Below are 11,598 nucleotides of genomic sequence, written 5' to 3' on the forward strand. Positions count from 1 at the left end.
TCTAAAAGTCCTTATTCAGTTCAGTTCAGTTCAGTAGCTCGGTCATGTCTGACTCTTTGCGACCCCATGAATTGCAGCACGCCAGGCCTCCCTGTCCATCACCAACTCCCGGAGTCCACCCAAACTCATGTCCATCGAGCTGGTGATGCCATTCAGCCGTCTCATCCTCTGTCATCCCCTTCTCCTCCTGCCCTCAATCTTTCCCAGCATCAGGGTGTTTTCCAGTGAGTCAACTCTTCGTATGAGGTAGCCAAAGTACTGCAGTTTCAGCTTCAACATCAGTCCTTCCAATGAACACCCAGGACTGATCTCCTTTAGAATGGACTGGTTAGATCTCCTTGCAGTCCAAGGGACTCTCAAGAGTCTTCTCCAACACCACAGTTCAAAAGCATCAATTCTTTGGTGCTCAGCTTTCTTCACAGTCCAACTCTCACATCCATATATGACCACTGGAAAAACCATAGCCTTGACTAGACGGACCTTTGTTGGCAAAGTCATGTCTCTGCTTTTGAATATACTATCTAGGTTGGTCATAACTTTCCTTCCAAGGAGTAAGCGTCTTTTAATTTCATGGCTGTGATCACCATCTGCAGTGATTTGGGAGCCAAAAAAAATAAAGTCTGACACTGTTTCCACTGTTTCCCCATCCATTTCCCATGAAGTGATGGGACCAGATGCCGTGATCTTAGTTTTCTGAATGTTGAGTTTTAAGCCAACTTTTTCACTCTCCACTTTCACCTTCATCAAGAGGCTTTTTAGTTCCTCTTCACTTTCTGCCATAAGGGTGGTGTCATCTGCATATCTGAGGTTATTGATATTTCTCCCAGCAATCTTGATTCCAGCTTGTGCTTCTTCCAGCCCAGCGTTTCCCATGATGTACTCTGTATATAAGTTAAATAAGCAGGGTGATAATATAGAGCCTTGACGTACTCCTTTTCCTATTTGGAACCAGTCTGTTGTTCTATGTCCAGTTCTAACTGTTGCTTCCTGACCTGCATACAGATTTCTCAAGAGGCAGGTCAGGTGGTCTGGTATTCCCATCTCTTTCAGAATTTTCCACAGTTTAATAATGAATCATAAACCCCCTCATCCCTTATTTTTTTTAAACACAATAACTATAATCTTATCCAGCTCATGCTCTGAATGTTTAAGCATGCTATTGGATTTGATTTTAAACAATTTTAAACTCACTTTATATAAATCCCTTTGATTCTTTTTTTTACTAGTAATTGAATGATGTTGGTAAGTGCAGTACAGAATAGCCGGTTGGAGGAAGTCCTTGGGAAAATGGCGAAGGGCCGGAAGTACCCCGGCTTTGTGTGCTGCGGGCAGAAAAACATCTCCTGCCTTTGGTTATGCCCGGCGCCAAGATTTAATAATAAATATTAAGGATGTTGCTTGAGAAAACAGGTTATGGGATAAGCACATGGGTCACTTAGAGCACGCTGTCCTTGAAATATTTTTACTGATTAGGTGATAACCCCGTATGCGCTCTGCTGGCTGTATACTCTACGCTCTTTGTTCCTGCTCCTATAAAAAGGCTTGACTGCAGAACTAAACTTGTCAGTCCTTGCAAGAGACTGTCCGAGTGTCATTCTTTCAGGTTGGTTGCTTCCAAGTCCCGGGGAGAAAATCCCCACAAGTGGCGACACGAACAGGGACTTGAAAGGAAGGCTGAACGAAGCGATGAGCCCCTGCAGAAAGAGGTAAGCAGGATGGGACAACGTAACAGTAAAATTCCTTTCATTTCTATAATGCATCATTTTTTGAAACAAAACGGTGTTAATGTTTCAAGAGATCAGTTGAACAACTGCTATCATATTTTACTGGAACAATTCATGGTTCCCAGAAGAGGGGACACTCAATCTAGACATATAGAAAAAGGGTTAAAAATAATGTTTTGCGAGCATATCAGCAGGGGTTACATGGTCACTCATACGGGCTATCATAGAACAAATTGAAGGGCATAATGTTGATTTGGAAGTAAAAATTCTTCAATCTTTACATGAATATGAGTTTAAAGAACAAGATATGCAAGGTGCTTTGAAATATAAGAATGTTATGCTCAATCAGACACAATTCTTAGAAAAACAACTTAGAGACATATATATACAGGATGTGTCAAAACTGAAGCCACTTAGAATGGAGATCATTTCGTTTCATCCTGCTCCATCTGTAACTGCAGTTGCTAACCTTGCTTGTACTAACTGCTTCACTCCTCCTCGGGAGATGCCTGCTTGTGCTTTCGATTTCCCAATAGAATTTTATCAACCTGTCCAGGGTCAAAATTCTTGGGCTGGTGTAGATTTTGGCATGTTGTCTAACTTTAAGAAAGCATGTACTCTGTATGGACCTACTTCTCCTTAATGTATAGAATTTCTCAGAGGATGAGCTGACCATTGGATGCCATATGATTTTTTTTCAAGTAGCAAAGATGATTTTAAATCCTCAACAATTACTGCAGTGGCAAATGTGGGTTAGTGATGAGGCCCGACAGCTGATGATTGACCAGTAATCTCGTGGTAACCCTGCCGATTTAACTTACGATATACTGACTGGAACAGGGACTATGGCTGATGTAATGGTGCAATTAGCTAATATTACCCCTAGGATGTTACATTTCATTAAAGAAACTGCCTGCAGGGCATAAACAAAGGTTGATAGCGCTAACTCTGATGGTTCATTTGTTAAGATTATTCAAGGACATGAGGAGGAATATTCTCAATTTATAGGGAAATTAAAGGATGCAATTGAAAATTCTATTAAGGATATGACTTTACAAAATATTATTTTAAAACAACTTGCTTTTGAAAATGCTAATGAGGAATGTCAATCCATGCTTAGACCAATTCGAGAGACTAGCTCTCTTATGGACTATTTGAAAGCTTATAAGGATATCAGATCTAGTTCCCATAGAGCAAAATTGGTGACATTAGAAACCTTGAATGTACAGAAAGCTGCTAATGCCAAATGTTTTTACTGTGGGAAGCCCAACCATATGAAGAAAACAATGTCACATGCCAACACAGGCCGGAAAAAATAATACTACTTCTAGTAAGAAGAGACCCCCAGGAGTATGTCCAAGATGTAAAAAGGGGTTCCATTGGCTGAATGAATGTCATTCTAAATTTGATAAGGGTGGAAACACGAACCCTGGTGCACAACAAAAACAACAGGGAAACTGATAAAGGGGCCGTCCTCTAGCCCCGCTACAAAAGGAGGACCTAGCGTTATGATGCTACAAGCAGCTACATCTAAGAGTGCTTGCATTGATATACCTAGTCCTTATGATATGGAACTAATAGAATTATACAGGTCAGATCAGATCAGATCAGTCGCTCAGTTATGTCCCACTCTTTGCGACCCGATGAATTGCAGCATGCCAGGCCTCCCTGTCCATCACCAACTCCCGGAGTTCACTGAGACTCACGTCCATCGAGTCAGTGATGCCATCCAGCCATCTCATCCTCTGTCGTCCCCTTCTCCTGGATATTCCCACTGGATATTATGGCCCGATTCCACCCAGGACAGTGGGACTGATTTTGGGACATAGTAGCTGCACAATGAGAGGTTTAGTGGTATCGACTGGTGTTGTGGATGAAGATTATGAAGGGGAAATACATGTTATGGTAAATGTTATGAAAATGGTAAATGTATTCTTACAAAAAGGGGAATGTTTTGGACAATTATTACTTTTACCAAATGTCAAACCAATGAAGGCATCTGATAAAGTTCGGCAGGGAGGCTTTGGCAGTACCAACCTTACTGCTGCACTACCCACCTTATTAAAGGAACATCAGAAACCCATGCTCACTTTACGCATACAGGGAAAAAATTTCACAGGCATGATAGATACAGGAGCTAACATTTCAATCATTAGAGCTGCAGAATGGCCCCTTGATTGGGGTAAAGTTGTGGCTCCTTCTAGACTATTAGGAGTGGATGAAGCTGATGCCACACAAACTTTTGTCAATGCATCCTATTTACAAGTGTATGGCCCTGATCAAATTTTAGCTTATCTTAAACCATATTTTACTAATATCCCTATCAATTTATGGGGACGGGATTTTTTTGAACAAATGAAAGCCACAATTTCTTTAAATGAACCTTTTTAATGGGCGCCATTGAGTTAACACCACTGCCTCTCGATTGGGAATCTGATACCCCAGTATGGACACCTCACTGGCCCCTAACTAAAGAAAAATTGGCAGCTCTTATGCAATTAGTAAATGAACAATTACAAAAAGCTTATATAGAACCTTCATTTTCCCTGTGGAATTCCCCTGTTTTTGTAATAAAAAAGAAATCAGGAAAATGGCAAATGTTAATAGATTTAAGAAATGTTAATAATACCATGTTACCTATGGGGCCCTTACAACCCGGATTGCCCTCCCCTTCTATGGTACCAAAAGGATGTTCTGTAGTTATTATTGACTTACAAGATTGCTTTTTTACTATACCTCTGCACCCTAAAGATAGAAAACATTTTGCCTTTTCAGTTCCTTCTATAAATCACATGGCTCCTGTTAAAAGATTTCAATGGAAGGTGCTACCTCAGGGAATGATGAACTCTCCAACCATTTGCCAACATTTCATATCTGTTTTATTACAACTCATTAGAGATAAGTATCCTACTGTGTTTATAATTCATTACATGGATGATATACTTCTTTCTATGGACTCTGAACTCTATTTGCAACAGTTATACAATGAAGTTACTACTACTCTTCAAAATCATGGCCTGCTTGTTGCACCAGATAAAATTCAATGGAAAGCATCCTTTAATTATTTAGGACATGTTATGGAAGAATCTAAAATCAAACCTCAAAAAACTCAAATTTCTGTGCAGTCTCTACGCACGCTGAATGATTTTCAAAAATTGCTAGGAGATATTAATTGGCTGTGGCCATCTGTCGGCATCCCCACCTATGCCTTACAAAATCTATTTAAAATTTTAGAGGGATCCCCTGACCCTAATAGCCCTAGGCAGCTAACAAAAGAAGAACTGGCCTTAGTGGAGAAACGCATTCAACAATCTTTTTCAATTCGGCTAGATTATGATCTGGAGAAGGCAATGGCACCCCACTCCAGTACTCTTGCTTGGAAAATCCCATGGACGGAGGAGCCTGGTAGGCTGCAATCCATGGGGTTGCTAAGAGTCGGACACGACTGAGCGACTTCACTTTCACTTTTCACTTTCATGCATTGGATAAGGAAATGGCAGCCCACTCCAGTGTTCTTGTCTGGAGAATCCCAGGGATGGGGGAGCCTGGTGGGCTGCCGTCTATGGGGTCGCACAGAGTCGGACACGACTGAAGTGACTTAGCATAGTATAGCATAGATTATGATCAACCAGTTTCTTTATATATATTCTCCACTGAACATTTGCCCACTGCAAATATAGCTCAGCATAGCCCAATAGAATGGGTATATTTACACACTAAACAGTCTAAAAAAATTGCATCATATATTGAGAAAATAGGGCACTTAATTGTGTCAGGAAGAAGCCATATACAAACTTTGACTGGATTTGATCCATATGCAATACACGTTCCCTTGACAAAAAAGGAATTGCAAACTGCCTTACAGAATAACTTGACCATGCAAATGGCATTAAGTGATTTTCAAAATGTTATCTCATTTCATTGGCCAGAAGGAAAATTATGGGACTTTCTACAATGTACTAAATTCATTGTAACTAATATCATTGCATCCCAGCCTATTTCCAATGCTTCCACCTATTTCATTGATGGCAACAAGAAAGGCATAGCAGGGATTGTCAGCCCTGATATCAAAGAGAAATTACCCACTACCTATTCTTCAGTACAAAGAGTTGAGTTGTATGCTTTACCAACATTATTCTTCAACCATCATCCTTCAACATATATACTAATTCCAAATACCTTGCTTCCCTTTTTCCTGACTTTGTTACCGCCTTTTTATACGACCTAGATGAAGAATTATATACTCTCTTTTCACAGACTCAAGCTTTAATTTGCTCACCTACGGAACCTTTCTTTATTGCGCATGTATGTGCTCATTCAGGTTTACCTGGCCCTCTGGTTGCAGGAAATGATGCTGTTGACAGGCTCAAGCTCCCATTTTTACGTCTGCCAGTGACGAACATGCTAATCTTCATACCAATGCTAACAGATTGCACTCTAAATACCATATTCCTCTCATTGAAGCACGACATATTATTTAAACCTGTGATGTCTGCTCCCCTCTGCACTTATGAACTACGATTTCAGGAGTTAATCCCCGGGGGCAACAACCTAATTCCCTTTGGCAATCTGACTTCACTCACTGCTCCTTAGGAAATTTTTCTTTGCTTTTTGTCTCAATAGATACATTTTCTGACTTTATCTGGACAGTACCTGTCTCTTCAGAATCCAGTAAACACGCCATTTCCGTACTCTTACTCACCTTCCCCGTTATGGGGATTCCTTCCATCTTGAAAACAGACAATGGACCTGCATTCACCTTGCATTCGTTTCATTCATTTTTATCAGAATGGAACATAACACACATTACAGGAATACCCTATAATCCTCAGGGTCAAGCCATTATTGAAAGAGCCCACCGCACCCTAAAAACTCATTTATTAAAACAGAAGGGGGAATATGGAAGAGGAGATACATTTCTTATCCTATGAACCCTCAATTATTATTATCTTTAACTCTTTATTCCCTAAATTTTTTAAACTTAACAAAAAATAATTCTGATACTCGTGCAGATAGACATTTTGCAGAAGACAAAAACAGCAAATTAGAAATCAATACACCAATATGGTATAAGCAATTTAATCAGTGGCTGCGAGGAATCTTACGACTCCTAGGCAAGGGTTATGGTCTTGTCGTTGCAGATGGAGAGGAAATCTGGGTTCCCCTTCACCATGTCCGTTACCGAGAGGGACCCCAAGACCGGACTCCCTCGGGAAGTGACGAAGTTGACGTGAAGGGTCTCGTCAATGACCCTGGAGGAGCCAGTGAGGAAACGCCATTGTCTGAATCCTTACCTGACATGGGTTCAAGTGAAAAACATGACTCGTCAGGCTGAGCAGACACTGAAGAGTACTGGAACTCCTATGACTCCGGATAAGGTGTTTCTGGCAATGTTAGCTGTTCTTTCCTGTTCCTCTGGGGTAAGTGCAGAATATGTTTATTGGGCATACATGCCCAACCCACCACTTCTTTCCATAGTGGATTGGGTAGATAAAGCCCCTATGATCTTTACTAATGATAGCATGCATTTTCCAAGTCCCTGGTCCATAAAGCGACCAATTCATGAAGAAGATGAAGGAAAGCCAATCAACATTTCCATGGGATTCAAAACCTTGCCTATCTGTTTCGGATCTCACCCCCTTTGCATGACTATCTTCCCACAGTGGTGGGCATACTCTGCCAACAATGGGACTGCTTTGTGTCTGGGAATGTTTGCTACTGCATCTTTCTTACTTAATGGCTCCAAGCGGCATTATCCAAGCCAGATAGCCAACTATTCGAACTCGCTTTTTCAACCAGAGGAACCTTCATGTCGTACTGTATCTTGGAGAAGAAAACAGGAGATACAACCGTTACATTGGTCTGATTGTCGAGGCCAATTTGGGAAAGTTTCTATAATTCAGCAAAATCATAATAATCATACATTTAAATTTGTTGACTGGGGACCTCACGGGTCGTTTGTAAACTGTTCTGAAGAGCAGGAGGAACATCATAATTGCTCCTGGTTTAATAGATCAAGCATTGGAGGCTTTCATAAATCTAAGACAAGTTTCTGGACTGATAAGGACATATTGCTGAATTGGTATAATGGGGGCTTATCGCCCCCACGTCCCAGGATTGTCGTCCCCATTGTGGGGCCAGAGCAATGGCACATTTGGAAAATTCCAGCAGCCTTAGAGCACTTCGCTAGTGTTTATGGGACTGTGGGTGTGTTTCGTCCTTCTAATTATACCTTCCTATACAGTAGTACTGGCTATATTCAATTGTGTGTGTTCACCTTCCATACTTGTTTATTGTAGGGCATTTTGATGTTGACTTATCGGCCAAGATTGTCAATTGTACTGCATGTGCATTGTATACCTGCTTTAATCACACCATTTCATATCACAATGCTAGCATTGCGCTAATTAAACAAAGATCTGAGTTATGGCTTCCCTTAAGCTTAACTGAACCTTGGACTGATTCTGTATTTCTTTCTGTATTGTTGAAAACTGGACGGACTTAGGTGATCTAAGTGCATCATTGGGTGGATTATTGCAGGCATCTTAAGCCTTATTTCTCTTGTGACTGTAGGAACTTTGTCTGATATGGCTTTACATAATTCTATACAAAATTATGATTTTATCACTGCATGGCACAAAGACTCTCATGATCTTTGGACTCAACAAGCTCAAATAGATCAGCAATTACAAACACGAATTAATGAGTTACAAACTGTGATTATCCACGTAGGAGATCAAGTGCAGCAACTGACTTTCCAAACACGTATACGTTGTCACTGGAATTTTACTTCTTTTTGTCTGACTAACATGCCCTACAATAGCACTGAATATCCTTGGGATAAAGTTAAAGCACATTTGCAGGATCTCACAGATAACTCAAGTTTAGACATCAATCTGTTGAAACAACAAATTGCTAATTTTCAAGTTAAGGTACCTAAGGAATTGTACAGCACTCAATTTTATGATACTTTAACTAAAACCCTATCATCTCTAGACCCTAGAGCTTGGTTTTCAGGAAGCAACATTTTTATATATGTATTAATCACCCTGCTTTTTCTGTCATTGCTTATAGGATATAGATGTCTCTACTCAAGACTCCATGCCTCCCACAACGGAGTCTAACTAGCAGCTGCCGTGCTTAAATTAAAAACAAAAGGAGGCTATGTTGGGAAGCGCAGTACAAAATAGCTGGTTGGAGGAAGTCCTTGGGAAAATGGCGAAGGGCCAGAAGTACCCCGGCTTTGTGTGCTGCGGGCAGAAAAACATCTCCTGCCTTTGGTTATGCCCGGCGCCAAGATTTAATAATAAATATTAAGTATGTTGCTTGAGAAAATGGGTTATGGGATAAGCACATGGGTCACTTAGAGCGCGCTGTCCTTGAAATATTTTTACTGATTAGGTGTTAACCCTGTATGCACTCTGCTGGCTGTATACTCTAAGCTCTTTGTTCCTGCTTCTATAAAAAGGCTTGACGGCAGAACTAAACTTGTGAGTCCTTGCAAGAGACTGTCTGAGTGTCATTCTTTCAGGTTCGTCACTTCCAAGTCCCGGGGAGAAAATCCCCAACAATGACAGTTCTTACAAAATACCTTTTAGTATTTAACTAAAATGATTTAAATGCATTTTTACTGAGATCAATGTGATAATTCATATTAATAGATTTTTAAATATTAATCTACCTTTGAGTTCCTGAAGTACACTGTTCCACGACCATGGGATTTCATATGTGTATTTAGTATTCTTATTTGCTAATGTTTTATTTCATATTTTTGGATTTATTTTCATAAATGATATTGATCTCCAGTTTTTTTTAACATGTTATTATTAGCTTTATGCCAGCTTTATAAAATGAATTAAAGTCTTTCCTACTTTCTCTATACCAGGCCAGTATTATAGCATAAAAATTCTCTGTTCCTCAAGTATTTCAAAGAACTTGCTGTTGAAACACAAAGGATTTGATATAAATTTTGGAAGTAGCCACTCCAAAGGGTGGAAAAGCTACTCCAAAGGGTGGAAAAGCCACCCTTTCAGTGGCTTTTCATGTTTATCCAGATTTTCTCCTTAGTCAGCTTTCATGGTTGGTGGAGTGAATCAAAGGACACAATTAATGGCCTGCTTGTATTTGTGTTCTTTGCAGTGTGGCTTTGTAGCTCTTCCCATAAAAATGTGAATTCCCTTTCTCTGTGCCTTAAATCTTGACTGACCTTGTAACTTGTTTTGGCCATTAAAGTCTGATATAAATGACAATGTGTCATGTCTGAGCTTGGACCATAAGTATTTAATTTGTTTATTTCTGCTCTTGCAACCCTGCCATCTTTATTTGAATAAACCCAAACTAGCCTGCTGGATAATGGCAGAACACATGCAGGAAACCGCATGGGTCTTGATCCCATCCAAGACCATCCTAGACCAGCCTGTAGCCAGTCATCCACTGAGCATAGATGGTGCAAGATCCCAGGTAAGATTAGCAGAGCTGTCCTATCAGTCTGCAGCTGACTGCAAACTAATAATAGAGCCCAACAAAATCAGAAGAACCATACAGTTGACACACAGATGTATGCAGCTTTACTTAACTAATAGTTATATTTCCTTAGAAAATTATCTTTTATGAGGATATTTTAGAATTTATTACAGTAGTTTAAGATGGCATTCTTTTATGAATTTTCTGTATTTCCTTCATATCAATAGTAATTTGTTATTGTTATTCAGTCGCTCAGTCATGTCTGACTCTTTGTGACTCCATGGATTGCAGCACACCAGCCCTCTCTGTCCCTCACCATCTCCCAGAGTTTGCCCAAGTTCATGTGCATTGAATTGGTGATGCCATCCAGCCGTCTCATCCTCTGTTGCCCCCTTCTCCTTTTGCTTTTCTAGCATCAAAGTCTTTTCCAGTGTGTTGGCTGTCAGATGGCCAAATATTAGAGCTTCAGCTTTGGCATCAGTCTTTCCAATGAGTATTTAGGGTTTATTTCCTTTAGGATTGACTGGTTTGATCCCCTTGCCATCCAAGGGACTCTCAAGAGTCTTCTCCAGCACCACATTTCGAAGGCATCAATTCTTCAGTGCTCTGCCTTCTTTATAGTTCAGCTCTCACGTCTGTACATGACTACTAGAAAGATCATAGTTTTGACTATACGGACCTTTGTTGGCAAAGTGATGTCTTTCCTTTTAATATGCTGTCTAGGTTTGTCATCGGAGAAGGCAGTGGCACCCCACTCCAGTACTCTTGCCTGGGAAATCCCATGGATGGAGGAGCCTGGAAGGCTGCAGTCCATGGGGTCGCTGAGGGTCGGACACAACTGAGTGACTTCCCTTTCACTTTTCACTTTCATGCATTGGAGAAGAAAATGGCAACCCACTCCAGTGTTCTTGCCTAGAGAATCCTAGGGATGGGGGAGCCTGGTGGACTGCCATCTATGGGGTTGCACTGAGTCGGACACAGCTGAAGTAACTTAGCAGTAGGTTTGTCATAGCTTTCCTTCCAAGAAGCAATTGCCTTCTAATTTCATGGCTGCAGTCACCATCTGCAATGATTTTAGAGTCCAAGAAGAAGAAATCTGTCACTACTTCCACCTCCCCACCCCCCCAATTCTATTGCCATTGCAGTAATGGGACCAGATGCCGTGATCTTAGTCTTTTTAATACTGAGTTTTAAGCCGGCTTTTTTCACTCTACTCTTTCACCCTCATCAAGAGGCTCTTTAGATTGTCTTCGCTTTCTGCCATTTAGAGTGGTGCGTGCTAAGTCGCTTCAGTTGTGTCCAACTCTTTGTGACCTTATGTACTGTTTGTAGCCTGCCAGGCTCCTCTATCCATGGGAATTCTCCAGGCAAGAATACTAGAGTGGGCTGCTATGCCCTTTTCCAGGAGATT

At 40.7% G+C, this 11,598-nt stretch overlaps 1 protein-coding gene across 1 annotated transcript; it reads left to right on the top strand.

Annotated features, from left to right (window-relative positions):
• Positions 1-1,009: 1,009 nt before the first annotated feature.
• On the top strand, positions 1,010-10,253 carry LOC113900364 (endogenous retrovirus group K member 6 Env polyprotein-like). The gene is made up of 2 exons (XM_027554068.1): positions 1,010-1,706; positions 6,866-10,253. The coding sequence occupies exon 2, from the start codon at positions 6,971-6,973 to the stop codon at positions 8,021-8,023; it is 1,053 nt and encodes a 350-aa protein (XP_027409869.1). The 5' UTR covers positions 1,010-1,706; positions 6,866-6,970; the 3' UTR covers positions 8,024-10,253.
• The last annotated feature ends 1,345 nt before the right edge of the window (positions 10,254-11,598 follow it).

Source organism: Bos indicus x Bos taurus, chromosome 10 (assembly GCF_003369695.1).
Source record: "Bos indicus x Bos taurus breed Angus x Brahman F1 hybrid chromosome 10, Bos_hybrid_MaternalHap_v2.0, whole genome shotgun sequence".
NCBI lineage: Eukaryota > Metazoa > Chordata > Mammalia > Artiodactyla > Bovidae > Bos > Bos indicus x Bos taurus.